At 46.2% G+C, this 16145-nt stretch overlaps 2 protein-coding genes across 3 annotated transcripts; both read left to right on the plus strand.

Moving 5' to 3' along the window:
- The first annotated feature begins 275 nt into the window (after positions 1-275).
- LOC118512563 (SPRY domain-containing SOCS box protein 3) lies at positions 276-13514 on the plus strand. Of its 2 annotated transcripts, none has more exons than XM_036057153.1 (4): positions 276-549; positions 1031-2217; positions 10110-10368; positions 10439-13514. In XM_036057153.1, exons 2-4 carry the CDS (start codon positions 1517-1519, stop codon positions 10694-10696), a joined length of 1218 nt encoding a protein of 405 aa, XP_035913046.1. In that variant the 5' UTR covers positions 276-549; positions 1031-1516; the 3' UTR covers positions 10697-13514. The 2 variants fall into 2 exon arrangements, with proteins under 2 accessions (XP_035913046.1, XP_035913047.1); XM_036057154.1 differs by lacking the exon at positions 276-549 and adding an exon at positions 614-932.
- A 1013-nt stretch (positions 13515-14527) lies between these two features.
- On the plus strand, positions 14528-16027 carry LOC118512564 (eukaryotic translation initiation factor 3 subunit H). Its single transcript, XM_036057155.1, has 2 exons — positions 14528-14653; positions 14896-16027. The coding sequence occupies exons 1-2, from the start codon at positions 14579-14581 to the stop codon at positions 15820-15822; spliced, it is 1002 nt and encodes a 333-aa protein (XP_035913048.1). The 5' UTR covers positions 14528-14578; the 3' UTR covers positions 15823-16027.
- The last annotated feature ends 118 nt before the right edge of the window (positions 16028-16145 follow it).

The following is a 16145-nucleotide window of genomic DNA, read 5'->3' on the forward strand; positions in this document are numbered from 1 at the left end:
ACCGATGATCGATGGTGGGAGTATACGACCCGGGAAACGGTACATATGTGCAACAAAACACACCCCCCATACGATGTTAAGGGTGGAAAACGGAACTGCGTACAGCAAACACATTATTTTCATCCCTTGTTCGCGCCCGGCATTCGCACAGGACATCCTGCATTGTGGCTAGGTTGTGTGCGTGTGTGTGCGTGTGCTATGTAAGCCGGAATGGAAACCAATACCATGCAAAGCGTGCTGCGCTCGAATCCTTTAATACTGGTTGCAAATCTCGTCCGGAGCTCATTGCTAGTCTATCTTGCAATCAGTTAAGTTCGAAACTAAACGCTCAATAGCAGACAGCTGACCGGTGTTTAGTGGTTTCCCCCTGCTGGGTGGTTGTAATCGGAAGTGGTATACCACTTGGAAAAACTTTTTCGTTCATCGCACGTTACGTTCAATCATTTCCGCATGTGAAACCAGTGAAAAAGTGATTTTGTGCGTTTTTTTTTTTTGTTCGTTTCTTTTCCGTTTTCTGCATCGATGAAAGCCCAGTACTAAACTGTCCAGGCAAGTTTCAGAACCCAATTTCCAACTTCAGAAGAAACAGTTATAGAAGACACACACACACATATATACACAGACAGACTCACTTGTACACAGCATATCCCATTTTTGCGTTGCTTCGTATTGAATCAACAGCCCATCGCAAACACTTGGTTGGCGCGCCGTCGCAGTAGCCCACGGAAAAGTCGCGCAGCAGCCTCGGAACCGCTTTTCCATCCTTTGTCCGTGCAGTTTGAGCAGAAAGTGCAGAAAGGAATGAAGCGCTGTTTCGATGGCGGAGTAAAAAAGACAGTCACACACACACACATACAGATAACAGGAGAAAAATCGATAGCGCATCGCGGTTGTCTGCAAAGCGATGGGAAGAAAAATGTACATTTTCCAAGGTAACGTCCCGCAAGGCGGACGTGAACATTAAATGGTGCCCGAGCAGCACCGAGTGTTTGTTGAATCCTGGTAAGCTAATGGTTCTTTTGTTTGGCAGCCACCCATTTCCCAGTGTATCTCCCTTTTCGTGTATGTGTTGTGCGTGTGTGAAATCCTTGGTTCGACATCCTGTACCCGGTTGTGTTTCGTGGACCTCCAGCAAACCCCTTTACCCCCGTGCAGTGAACTTCGGCGGGGGAGACTACAGCCCGAAAGTCTCCGCATGACTCTGATACTGGTGCTGCTGTTTCTGAAAAACATTTGCGTGTTTCTGAACAAGCTAGTGCTACGGTGTTACAACTCGTTCCTAATTCATCCGACGCACGGCCATCTGGACGGTGGCAAGTACGGCGGTTACGGTGGCGGTGGAGGAGGAGGCCACAACAGTGCCTTCGGAACAGGGCTCGGCGTACGACCGCGCCGCACCCGTCGCAACCGGGCAGAACTAATGCACAGCCGGGACGGTGGTATGTACGGGGACAGCGGTAGAACGCAGCAGTACTACCACCACTACTAAGCGCGCGGTACATAATCAGTAGAATGCATGAGTGCTAGACCGCCGTCACCGCGTTCGCTCAGGGCCAGAGGTCGCTCCACTGCGTCACGGGGCTGCTCTGGCACGGGAAGAACGACGACAACGACAACGACAAACGCGGGCGTGGTGCCAGCGGCGGTGGTGGCGACGGCGGCAGCGGCAGCGGCATCGGCGGCTGCGGCGACGGCGGCAGGAGCTGGAACGAACGACGACGAGGACGAGCTGATGACGATCAACGAGAACCGGAACGTCGGGAGTGGCCTTGGGCCGCCCGATACCATCCACGAACCGAACGCCAACGCTTCCCACCCCTCCATCTCTTCCCATTCTTCGTCTTCCTCCGAGACGGGCTCGGTCCACTCGGACGGTGAGCAGCATTCGGTACTGCTGCTGGAGGACGGGTCGGGCACTTCCGGGCACCATCCGATGGATGCTGGCGGGTGCAACGCTTGCTCGCTGGCGCTGGAAAACAACAACGGCTATCAGGTGGTGAAGCACGAGCGGCCGCTCGTGAACGGGTGCGAGGACATGTGGAGCTGGAACAAGCGCGACCGTTCGAAGGAGGTGTGGCTTAGCAGGTCGGACAATCGGCGGGTGTACTTCCATCCCAACTGGAGCAAGGGAACGGCCGGCATACGGGGAACGCGCGTACTCAACAACGGACGCTATTACTGGGAAATCAGCCTTTCGCAGCGTGTCTTCGGTACGAGGTAAGCTAAGAGGGAAAACCACCCTGGGACTCGAAAATCGATAAACGGGAGGGAAACCAGTTATCAATCCACTATCTCCCACCCGGACGGGGTGCTCTAGCGCGCTCTCCCTTCACTTTCCTACCACGTCAGTTTTCTGTCAGAACAATCATAAATCTATCACACAGCAACGCATTGCGTATGCGTGGCAGGAGCGATGTTGCTTTGTTCGACTTCCTGTTCCGCACACTCTCTCTTCGGGGGGAAAATCTGGGTTATGTGCAGTGCCCGACTGGTCACAAAAAATGTTGGAACGTACAGAGAGGAGCACTTGCAGCCCTGGTCCTGGTACGTAGTTCCCAGGGTTTTCTCGTTTGCTCTAGTAAATTGCGGGTGCAATGTATATAGTAGTTTCAGCTGGAAACATGATTATAACCTTGATAGCTGCGCATTTCAGCGGGATGTTCACTAGCCAGGTTGCAGCGCAGTCTGTGCGTTTCCATAGAAACGTTAGCCCAGTTAAAATGCACTGTTCGTTGCGCGGACTGTACTCTCAGCCCGGATATTGTCCGTATACCCAGGAAATAGCCTTGAGCACTGCGCATTTAAACTAGATGTTCACTTCCTGGGCGGCAGCGCACCATTTGCTGGCTGGGTTGTACTATCATCCCAGATATTGAGCCTTTTCTGTGTATACATGATATAACCTTGTTAACTGCGCATTTTTACTGGATATTCGATGGGCTGCAACCTAATTTTATAGAAAACTTCAGTACATACATATAAAATGTACTGTTCGTTGGCTGCGCTGTACTCTCAGCTCAGATATCGAACCTTATCTATATGCACATCATATAACTTTGATAACCTTGTATTTTATCTGGACATTCGCTAGGTGGGCTGCAACCTAGTCTGTGAATTGCATTGCTCATTGGCCGGGCGGGTCTCTCAGCCCTATATATGCTACAGGCACATGATGTACCCTTGATAACTGCGCACTTTGGCTGGATGTTCGTAAGATGCGCTGAAGTGCAGCCTGTGCGTCTCCATAGCAACAGCAGGCAAGCTAAAATACACTTTTCATTGCCGGGGATGGTCTCTGTGCGTTTCCGTAGAAGCGTCATGGTCATGTAAAATACACTGTTCGTTTCCTGGGCCTGGGCGTCTCTGAGCCCAGACAATGAGCATTTTCTGTGTATAAATCATATATTCTTGAAATCTGCGCGATTGTACTAGATGTTTGCTAGGTGGACAGCAGCGCAATCTGTGCGATTCCGCAGAATTTTCAGCCCAGTTAAAATGCACTGTTCGCAGGCTGGCCTGTACTAGTAGCCCAGATATTGAGCCTTGTTGGTACACATAGGATATGACCATGAAAACTACGCAATTTAACTAACTAGGTGGGCTGCAACTTGCAATCCAGTGCGCCCATTTTCGTGGCTGGGCGGTACTTGCAGCCCAGATATTGAGCCTTTTCTCAAAACACATGGCACAGCCTTGGAAATTGTGCATTTTTATTTGTCTAGCTGATTTTGCCCGGCTAAAGGACTGTGTAATATAACTCGAGGGTGTGCGCAAACTCTAGCGTGTATACAGAAGAGTTTTCTTTCATGTATGCTGTTCTATAAAATGCAGTAAGACTAATAATCATTCCCTACATCCAGGACCTGCTGCAGAAGATATTTGGAGGCCCCGAGCGGGTTAGCAGTTGAGGCCCCTCTTATTGTGATATTAGTGGGAAAACAACAGGATTTCCCTGGTCGACAAGGCCGCCCTTAACTAATGAGGCTCAGAGCGGCCACTCCTTCCGCTCCTAGGTTGATCCCCCATCGTGCACTATTATATTGGTCTGATGTTCGACTGAGATAAAATTTTGTGAAATTTTGTTATGCGAAATTTCGTTTATATGATAATTAAAAGGAACAATTTGAAAATATTAACCCGGAAAATAGCTTGGGCTATGGAATCCTTCATCAACAAACGAAGTTCAACTATATAGCAGTACTTTTCTATAAGAGTATGCACTGCTCCTTCATGGGAGCACATACCGGGCGTAGAAATTGTTTTCATAAAAACCTGTCTTCCAGAAAACATGTTTTCGCCACTAAGGCCCTGGAACTTTTATAAAATATTTGGCTTTGCAAGTTCCCAATGTTGTGCTAGTTTAGTATAATTTTACATGCAGTTTTTGGTAGTTGTACAATGTTCCTTGCAAATAGAAAGTATTAACTGGGCTGGGCTGAAATCTCAGCCCAGATATCGAGCCTTGTCTATATGCGCATGATATAACCTTGATAACTGCGCATTTTAGTTGGATGCTCGCTATCTGGGCTGCAACCGAGTCTGAGCCCCAGCCCAAACGCTAACCCAGTTAAAATGCACTGTCCATTGGCCGTATTGTACACTCCGTCCAAATATCAAACCTTGTCTGTTATCAAACGCAGGATATAACCTTGATAACTGCGCATCCTAACTGGATGTTCACTAGTTCGTGTACAGCGCAGTCTGTGCATTTCCATAGAAACGACAGTACATATAAAATGCACTTTTCGTTGGCTGGGATGTAGCCCCAGTCCTTATATCGAACCTTGCTTATATAAACATGATATAGCCTTGATAACTGCGCATCCTAGTCTGTGCAGTTCCTCAGAAACTTCAGCTCTGGTAAAATGCATTGTGCAGATATTGAACATTTTCTATATGCTCATGATATAGCCCTGATATCTGCGCATTTTTCATGGATGTTCACTAGACGTGTTGCAGCGCAGTCTGTGCGTTTTTGTTTGTTGCACTATACTTTCAGCCCACAGATATTGAGCCTTTGCTGTATACACTCGAGCGGTGACGCTGCACAGCGTTGAGCACCCTGGCAAAGTCTGCCATTTATCAGCCGTCACGCTTTTCCTTTGTTGAGCTGCGTGAAAGACACGAAAGGAAGGAGCACCTCAAAGTCTTTTCAATTCTTCAGCATGCTATAAACCGCTACCCATCAGCTCAACGTGACACAGGCATGGCGTATTGCTGCGTCTATGGGGTATGGATTTTCCTTTTATTCTCTCCCTTTTGCCGTTTACCAAGATTACTAATTGGTTTTCCAACGGCGATGAGGCTGTTCGTGAAGAACGAGATGCAATCATTTGGCCCAGCCAAGAGAAGGCTCGCTGCCAAAAGGACACCACACAGTACACGGGTTGCTGTTGCCAGTGCCATTTGTTGATTCACCACCATGTTGCTGCCACGTAGGCGGTGTACTTCATAGGTCGTGTATACTCCATTGTTTTGGACAGAAAATGAATTGCACAAGCATGGAACAATATTCCAGACAGATGCGGTAGGCAAGTCAGAAGCATAATCTGAAGCTAAGCAAAAATCAGGGTGTGTCCCACTAAGCAGCCAATGTTGGTTTACTCAGATGATTGGAGCTTACTTATGGCTGTTATTTGCAGGACTACAGCCTCAGACAAACGCAACAAAAAAGTGTTAGGAGTTGTCGCATCTGAAATTGGTGGTGCCATCTATTGGAAATCCTGTTCACTTATAACATTTACGAAGGCCTTAGTAACAACAATTTATAAAAGGTTTCCCTAGCCTTTGAGCTATCTTGGTGGGAATTCTATCTTGTTCGATATACTCACCATTCAAACTCATTTACTCTTTTTAGTAAAAGCAATACTTGCATAAACACATCAACTGTGTTCTCTCAAGTACACTCAAGAACTCAACTCTCTCCATACAGAATCTTCCGACTAGGACGTTGGACGATGCCCAACATTCAGCAAAACAACAGCAACCCATCTAAATAATGAGCAAAAGTTTTCCACTCGCTGTAAAAAAACTTTCCTGTGCGAGTTTTTCATTTAGCCTAACCACCACCACCACCACCAACCTAGTAACTAAAGCTACGATAACAAAATGGCTCCCGGTAGAGCGGGTTTGATATGGTGGGATTACCAACAAAAACCGACGCGACAACCCCGCCTAGAACCTTCTCCCATTTCAGTCTTTTACGCATTTTGTCGCATCAGCAACTGTGAAAGTAATTTGGTGTATGGACGGCGGTTTCGTTGTTTTTGCTCGACGATAAACATCGAAATCGAATTTAATTTACTTACTATCTCTAGGATTTGTAGACGAAGAGAGCGAGAGAGAAAGTGGGCAAGATAAGGGATAATGTGTTAAACTTTGCTACATACGTTCTGAATTGTGGACCGTAGTTTGGGGCCTAATCTCCAGCACATGTCTTTTGCCACTATATGTATGCAGTACGCTAAGAATAATGAATAGCAACCACATCCTTTATCATGTTCGATCTGTTGGTAGGATCTCCGAAACCTTAACGAAGGGTCAGGCCAAAAAGCATGATGTAATCGAAACGAACAAAATATGCTTACAACAGCAATCAACTGCTGCTGCTTGTTGTTTGTACTTCTAAGTTGAAAAAGTAATTTTTCATAATCAATTCTCTATTTACACCAACCGGAAGCTCCCACTGGATAGTAGTGCGCTTCCAGTGGATTGTAGAACGAATCAGCAAAGGATTGTGGGCTTAGATGCAGACACTTCCTGGTAGACATCAGGAAAAACTTTAACCAAGAAGACAAAGCACACAATGTACCCTGTTCACAGCGGGAAAAGCAAAACCAAAAGGACGTAAAAACAATCGATTTGTCAACCGGAAAGTTGCTGTTTCCGATCGAACGGTTTTGATAGTCCTTACGGTCGTCTCCTCCGCGGGGTCGTCTTCCCCCCCCCCCCCCCCGTCAATTATTTTAATGACCACATGGCTGGCTGGTTCAAATATTGGACGAAGAGGAGCGGGCTGCGATGACGCAGAGACCAGCGCTGTTGTGGTTTAGCACTTTCCAGACGCTCTAATTGATGCTATAAATCGTTGTATTTTTTGCGCCTTACTCTTCCACGTGCTGTTTACTGCCAAAACTTGTCCTCTCGAATCGGTTGGCTAAAGGTATCGACACAAAATGGATTCCTGGTCCGCTGGTAAAAATTACGTTCGTGTCAGCAACTAGAAGGGCGGTGTACCGTTTTTTCCTCCTGCATCCATACTTAATAAGGATGGCTTCCGGTTGTTGGCGTGCGCGGCGCCGAAGTAGCATTTTGTTGACACGGTAAGGTGCTAGTGTTGCATGGGGAAAGGTGTTTTAAAAAATTCATTCTGATTTATAACCATCTCGAGAGGCGAAACGTGGACGAATATCAACAGCAAAAAAAAAAAAACGGAGCGAGTATTATCGAGACTTCTCCCCCAGCCACGAAAAGAGTAGAAAATTCTGGCCGATCACGTCAGCAAAAGGGGCGACAGAAGAGGTCCTCGAGATGTCGCCGTTCACCAGACCCGTTGTTGCTTCCTCTATTCGGCAGCATGGTGGGACTGTTAATTTCGGGTTACAATAGTTTCGGATGTCCTGTCGTTGTTATTCCTCTGCGGGGCTTGGAATATATTTCCTTCTTCCTTTTCGTGGGTTGAAACAGGCGACAAAAGGAGGAAAATTCTCTTCCCATCGCCTGGCAAGAGCTGGAATTCGTTAGCCATATTTGGTTACGTTTGCAGGGTGGTTTTGTCTGTTGGCGTTTAGTAAACGAAATAGAGCCAGTTTTTTTTCAGTGCGATCTACTTAGTTGTACCATTTACCCTAGTTGGCTAGCAAACGAGATATAACAAGAAGAACAGTTCTCGACCTCTTGAAGGAAAAACCCGGTTCACGTAGTCCATCCTCCATTACAAAGCGTGCCATACCGTGGGAAGGGATGGTTTAATATAATTTTTAATTAAAATTACCGTATTTACGCCCTTTGCACAGATTTCTTCTCCGAAGTACGAATTCCTCCTTACCACGGTACGTAGGGCAAACGTAAGGATGCGTCTGAAATAACAAACAGTAGACCCATCCCGACACCGACCAATGAACAAAAACGTGTCCGTCCGGAAAAGAGTCATATCTTTCCTTACCTTCATTTCTGCCATTTATAGACACTTGAGCCCAGACTGCAACCGCTGGCACACGTTTTCCATTTTCTGGAAAGGTCTAAAGGTTAAGTACGCCTCCATGCTGGACCGATTTGAGCCGAGAAAGGTTTGAAAGGTACTGCTGGCTATTGGTACATCGCTCTATTAAACCTAAACCTTCTAAATGAGTCGATAAAGTTGGGTTTTAATAATGTCCGTATAGTCGACGCCTTCCGGAACCAGATGGTCTGGATACGTCCCTCACATTCCTGGACTGCCGTAAGACTTTTGGCCTCGCTACGGTACTGAACCGGGAGACTTAAAAGGATATTACCGAAATGAAGGCTCGTTAAGAAACACTTCTATTGCTTTGCTTATTAATAAGTGTTTTTCCTTCCCCTTTGCTCTGGACCGAACCGTCCTAGGGTTGTGCAAAATGAAGCTATAATGAAGTTGACTAAGGAAAACTCGAAAAGAAGCGAACGGGAGATGCTTGTGCTTATACAAATAACCTAGCCCGATCCTTTAGAATAATTGAAGGAACAATCGTTTTCGGTCGAGATTCCGAAATTGCGGCCCTTTTGCTTCAATCCATTGCATTGCATTATTCTGTCCAGGTTTGCTCAGTGTGCTCCATCGCACAAACAGGGTGGAAAGGATGTAACCTGTACATCAGGTTCCGTTCACTTCTATAAATGCAGATTTATGGCGAAAAGGCTCCCGGACTGCAAATGCTCCCGTTCAATCGAATTTTCATTCCAGGAAAACCCTGGCACGCCCAGGGTTGTTTGTGGGCTGTAAAATGAAAAACAGGATGAACAGCAGGTCCTTTGTGTTTCACCGTCACATGTTTGCATCGTGCAAGTGCACATACGCCATAACCCCTCGACCGATGGGGGTTAATACGTGCTGTGTTTGCTGGACACGCGTGTGGAAATGGGTCTGTGTTTTTGCGGATGGTCGTGGTAGGATTAGTTTTATTGCTGGAGGGTAGTACAACACACCCCGAAGAACAAGTGAGTGATTGGAGTTGTGTAATTTAGAAAAGTTGTTTGAGCTTTGATTCTCTCGCAAGAGTGATACGGTCAAAGTGCAAACAATTTTATAGCGCTAGCTTTATTTACTTGTTTATAGCTGTTGGAAAATTCCGACGAAATAGCTCCGCCATATATCAATCTTGTTATGTAGTGGGGGGTTTTCCGGTTGGTCTAGGTCATCCTTTGTCTTCCTTATATCATGAACAGTCCTGGAAATCCTGGAATATGTACTGCATTTTATGATGGTAAGGTTATTAGATAGCTGATGGAATCACATAAGCTCATCCTTTGTCCTTCGGAACATATAGAGATAGATATTCCAAAATGCAGCACGAGAATATTCTAGCAAGCTCTAGAATAAGCATAGATATACGTTTGATTTAGACATGGTATATGTGCTAGTAGCAAGTACTGGAACTACGCATGTCATCAGCAATCCTTTCAACAGCGAGTCATCGCTAGTGTGTGATCCTGGAAGATTATATTATAGACTATAAAAAAGATACAATCGTTGCTACATGCTTTCGGTATGTGGTAGAGATAGTGTCTGAACAAATAACGAAGCGTCGACTGATTATCTTCCTCGTCAAATATAAGTAGAGTTAACGAGGTGTCGTAGCGAACGAACATTCATAGTTTGAGTACTCACAATCCTTGTAATAGCTACCAATCTGTTACACTCTACGATGATCTTACTATTGTTCAGCATCCTAGACTCGTTAGGGTCCGGTGGGTTAGTCATGTCATGAGAATGACACACGTGAGCCTATCACGATAGGGATTTTCCTATCAATTTCCTGATAAAATCCTGGCCTTTCCTATCTCGAGAACGGGTTATTATATACGCAAATAGATGCACTTAATACACCTCTAATAACCAAATCTGTTTCTTTCTCTGCTCTCTATTACAGCATGATGTTCGGCATCGGGACGAAAAAGGCACGGCTGCACGTAAACATGTTCACCAACCTGCTCGGCGAAGATCGCAACGGTTGGGGTCTCTCGCACAAGGGACTCCTGTGGCATGGTGGCGTGGCCCGCAACTACACCAAACGCTTCAAGGAAAATCAGCCCACGAAGATCGGGCTGCTGTTTGACGGTGTGGCGGGTACGCTCACATACTACAAGGACGACGTGTGCCTGGGCATTGCCTTCCGCGGACTGAATGAGGTATGCGCATTGTTGCCGGCAGCGCGGTTCCGCCCCAAAACGCTCACAATTGCTGTTCCTTATTCCGCAGATCCGAGAACCCCTGTACCCGATCGTCTGTTCGACGGCAGCCAAAACGGAAATGTTACTGTCGGAAACGCGCCGTGACTTTGTCAACCTGCAGGATCGCTGCCGGGCCATCATTATCAAGCACATTAACACGCGGGAAAAGCTAGACCGTTTGTCGTTGCCGTACTTCATCAAGAACTATCTAGCGGAGGCGGTCACGGAGAGTAATGCGGCGGTAACACCACTCGAACTGCATCTGATCGATCAGTATCTATACTGAGTCGTCGACATGTGGTAGCAGCATTGTTATGCCCTGTTTCGTCCATGTTTTTGCACCTGCGTTGTAGTCGTCGTCTCGTCACCCTAGCGAGCAATACGAACCACTGCTTCCGTTGTTACGTTGTCTTTTTTGCTGCTCTTTTGTCGAAACAGGGTTTTAAGTTTGTTACTAGTCCTACCTCGTGTATGTACCGCACGTGGACAACGAACGTCCCGTGTCCCGGTACCCTACGTACACTGGCGTGCCTAGCCAGCCGCCAGTTTCTAGCCAAATTTCAACACCAGTTTCGTTAAACAGCCTTCATTTGCGTTGTGCAAATGTAAATTTAACTGCAACTGTGTTGCGGTTCGAATTGTCGTAATCGAACCGCACGAGTTCCAGCCCGAGTCAGATCTAGTCATGATCTCTACCCATCATCCGGTCACCGGTCCGTGGTGACTGAGAAAGTTTAATATCCGTGTAAAAGTATTTTTCGTCAACTGGCGTACACCACCGACAGCCAGAAGTAAAGGATTGGAAATCCTTCCAAAATTTCCACGTAGCTAACCGCTACCAAAGCCACTACTCTGTAAGGTCGACAAGAAAAGCTTCCCTGGGAAATGGACGGGCACTGTGGGTGTGGACACCAACCACACATATTTCCTCGTTCATGCTGTACATAATTATTTGCATTAGGGTAATTTGTCCCGGTAACCTTACGAATAGTACCAAAGAAAAGAGAAACAAAAAAACACCGAGGGAATGTGGGTAAAATCTTGTGTGGCAAAGTTAGTATTTCTCGAGTGTGAAGTGATGAGTGTGCATAAGCATTTTGGGCGTGAATGAGCTTTCTTAGGGCGTGTGCGGGAAAACGGTTTTCCATTTTCTGATGAGCAGATTAAAAATTATGCCGTTTTTTAATTTACCCTTGTGATATGTTAAACATGCGTTGCTAGTCAGTTACATGCTTTTGCGTCTAACAATTGGATCTTTGGAGTTTATAGGTTTTTTTTATTAAATAATTTGTTTATAAAATTGCGCTTGTACACACAGTATGTGATCGGATGAAGTGTGTACGAGCCGAATTATGTTTTTTATACCTCAACTTTTTTATGCAATGAAAGATTTTACACTATTTATATACTTTTATATTTATGTTAAGCATTTGAATTGTTTTCTATTGTATTTTGAGTTACCATTATCTGTCGGTTAGTCAGAAAAAAACCACACCCGTTATCAGTATGAATGTGAACCGATTCAAAATTTTTACCAAAAAAAATAAGGACGATAAATAGTCGCCTGGGGGGAAAAAGAAGGGCATCAACACTAAACCAAAAACGAAAAAAAACTCTTTTTAGGTTGAAAATATTATCTTCTGTTTCAAAATTTAAAAAACGGGACACGATCGGCGCTCGATCGCCCGCACTCGTTGCCACAAGCACGGGTGCACGATCCTGCCACGATCGGCCCCAAAAAACGGAGCACAAATGTAAACTATGAATTTTTGGAATTTAAGCAAAATAGATGAAGATTATACTAGTAGTGAAGAAAGAAAAAGCAAAAAAGTTTAGGGAAAAACTTGTAAGGCAAAAATAGGACCTAGGCGGGCACACATTCGGTGGTGGCACCTTTTTGTGGAGAAAGGTTTAGGCAAAATTATTTAGGATTAGGGGTTGATATGGTAAAGAGCTCGAGCGCGGAAGGCTACCGCTCCTACCATTTCAACTAACTTTGGCAACTGGTTTAAGGCGCAAAATTACCACCCCAAGAGAAGTGTAAGAAATCGTACCGAATCGTACATATTGGCAACCGCATTTTTGGTATTTACGGTGTGAGCGTGTTTGAATGTATGTGTGTGTGTGTGAGTGTAAGGATTAGGAGCAGTGCTGTGGGTTACCTTAGGCGAGAGGGGATCAATTTGGGTTTGATCCTTCTTTGTTTTTCCGATCCCCGAAGCAATCCCCCGCTTCACTTCAAATTGAGTAACTTAAGGGTTGATTTTAAACACCTACCCCTCCATCTCCTTAGCAGCGAAAACCGAGATCGATTCCCCATAAAAGGATCGATCTCAAAAGCGCACACATAGTAAAATTGTTTAAAAGGTGTTATGTGAGGTAATGTACGAGTTTTGTTTTTAACATCGTTTTTACACATCCCAAACATGTGTGCTTATGCCATATCAGCAAGCGCCCAACCACCACCCACCCGGAAGTGGCGTAAAATGGGAGATGGTTGCTCCCGAGCGCATTTTCTTACACAGCATCTCGCATTACAATGGCACACATTGGGTCGATGCTATGCCGGCACCCCGTTACCATCTTTGTGCTGTGTCACCGTGAAAATTCAACGTGTGGTCCGTTTAATGGAAGATCGTTGCGTAAAAAGGAACCCTTTCGTGAGTGGCCACTGACGAAAAGGTTTATTTTTCTCACCTTCATGGTAGTGAAGTGTGTGAGGGGTTTAGGTCCACAATGGTGCCTTGCTATTGTGCAGCTAAAGCCAACAAACAGAAATACACATTCCAGACATAAACAGATTCCAGACAAATTACACAACATCCCAGACACTACATTACACTAAGTTGCGTGACACTACCAATATTGTTATAGAGCGTACCCATCCAATGTCTTACAGTATCGGTAAAAAAAAACGTAAAAAAAAAACAAAAAACATACAAAAAACCACGCAATGCCTCAAACTTGCAAGTAGGTTCATGTAACGGGCGGGGCTAACGTGGCCACTAGTTTTGCTGTACTGCGAGCATCAGCAGTACAGGGAACGGAAACCAAAAAAAAAAATAAAACTACCAAATGATGTAAAATGTCAAACAAAAAAAAAAGGCTTTGGTGTTCATGTTCTTTAGAATTGAGAAATCAGTGCACCAGGATGTTGTCAGTGGACCAAAGAGGTGAGATTCTCTGGTCAGTGGTCCCCAGCCATACTACCAACGAAAGTTCCCCGATACTACACGATTCATCTGTAGCGGTTCATAGTATAAGCCTTCAAAAGAGATTCAATGAGTATCTTACTGTAAGCTGCTTGGGAGATCCTGGAAGCCTCGAAACCGTTCATAGTACCCCGAATTCGATAAGCGGTCTCGCTCTTTCAATAGACTCGACGTGTTGAGAGGCCTCCAACTTTCAAGCGGGTTGATTCGCCACGGCATAAGATTTTCACCATGCGAGGCTAATCCGGTGGAAGATGGCAGAGTTCTACATTGATTTGAAAGTCCCATATTATAGAAGGAAGCTTCTTCACTAAATACTCCTGTCGTAATCGCGCAGCGCAGCAGCAGGAACTGGAAAGAAAATGTATAGTCCCATTGCTCTGAGACATGCACTCTGTCTGACAATGAAACAAGTTCTTCTTGCCATGTCCGAAAGGAGAATGCTGGTAAGGATATTGCTGAGCTCCATATGAGCTTATAGCGATCCCTCTATCATCCCTGGCGCTACAACCTGTAATGGTCTCGGGGCCTACCATTTGTGGATTCCAGTGACTTGATTTTATCCGTTGCGGGATAGTCAGTCCTGAACGGAAAGGCGGGCTGCATGGGATTTGATCCCCAGTATTGTTTGTTGAAAACTTGTGCGGCTATCACCTTGGCCACCGAGGTATTAGGTATATCGAATAGCAGAAGATGGCCATTACTTTTATTTATGTAATAAGTAATGAGTTTAAGTAATGATTTAAATATCGTTTCCAAGATCTAAGCTATGGTTTTGCTGTAACGATACATTTAAACACAGTGGTAAACTGTGGTAAAATCACGCAGTGGCTTTCGAGCTAAGTCGAGCAGTTGCCGCCTGCAGCAAGCTACTCGAATAAAACAACCCGCTGTCAAAACTGACAGTTCTCCATCCCGCTTCTTCTCTTCTTCTTCTCCTTCTCAAATTCGCAAAGATGGCAAGTCGTGGAAATCGTGCTCGTTCTCAACCCGTCGATAATACCATTTCCTACGTTCAGTGCGATGGCCTGGTAAGTAAATTCCCGTGCATCTATTGTTTCTTCACAGAGAAAAGCGTGTGTCAGTGGTTTTGGTGTGATGGAACGCCTGTAAACGAGGTCCTAATGTACCGCATGAAAGCCGCCCTGCGTGGCTGTGTATTCATGTGTGCATGTGAATGTGTGTGTGCGTGTGAATGTGTGTGTGCGTGTGGCTGTCAACGATGAGTCCGGTGCAATATTTTCCATTCCAAATCATTTTTTTTTCTTTCCAGGCGGCGATGAAAATCGTCAAACATTGCCATGAAGAGTCGCTGAACAATATGGAAGTGGCCCAGGGTGCCCTGCTCGGGCTGGTGGTGGACGATCGGCTCGAAATTACCAACTGCTTCCCGTTCCCCAAGTCGGACGAGATCGATGAGGAAGAGTACCAGCTGAACATGATGCGCCGTTTGCGGCGTGTGAACGTGGATCACTTCCACGTCGGTTGGTACCAGAGCGCGGACGTGGGTAACTTCCTGTCCAGCACGCTGCTGGAATCGCAGTATCACTACCAGACCAGCATCGAGGAATCGGTGGTGATGATTTACGATACGCAGAAGTCGGCCCGTGGCTTCTTGACGCTCAAGGCGTACCGGCTGACGCCGCAAGCCATCGCGATGTACAAGGAGCGCGACTTTACGCCGGAAGCGCTGCGCAATCTGAAGGTCGGGTACGAGAATCTGTTCATCGAGATCCCGATCGTGATCAAGAACTCGGCATTGTGCAACATTATGATGTCTGAGCTGACGGAGATGGTGCCGGAGGAGGAGGGTACGCACTTCCTGGACCTTGGCACGGCGTCCGTGCTGGAGAACCATCTCCGTTGCATGATGGATCGGGTGGATGAGCTGAACCATGAGGCGACCAAGTTCAACAAATACCAGCAGGCCGCCATCCGGCAGGAACAGGAAAAGCACCGCATGCTGGCAAAGCACGCGCAGGAAAATGCGGCTCGCATTGCGAAGGGCGAGATGGCCGTGCCGGAGGATGAGGTGAACAAACTGTTCCGTCCCATTCCGGTACCGACCCGACTCAATCCGATGATCGTGTCCGGGCAGATCAACACGTACGCGCAGCACATTTCTCAGTTCTGTTCCCAATCGCTGGCCAAGCTGTACATGACGCAGGCACTTCAGAATGCCAAGGAGAACAAGCAGTAACAGAGATAAAGGTTCAACCATATTTCACATCATTTAAGCCACCGTGCAAACGTTCCAGCCGTCGGTTTGAGAGAGTAAAGATCACCGTGACGGGAAGAGGAGAAGAATCGTGAAGGGGGAAGTACGTCGGGTTACGCTAATATACGAAAATGAACCAGCCTTTTGTGACGAGACAAAGTTGCAGAAGCGTCTGGGACAGACCAAAGATCGTGTCTGGTTGCATGTTTGTAGTAAAAACATTCGAAAACAGCACGCTGCTGTGTGGAGCTTTCCGGGCAGATATCAGTGCTGACTTCCGGGTTGAAGCAGTATTTCGTGGTTTG

Source organism: Anopheles stephensi, chromosome 3 (assembly GCF_013141755.1).
Source record: "Anopheles stephensi strain Indian chromosome 3, UCI_ANSTEP_V1.0, whole genome shotgun sequence".
Lineage (NCBI taxonomy): Eukaryota > Metazoa > Arthropoda > Insecta > Diptera > Culicidae > Anopheles > Anopheles stephensi.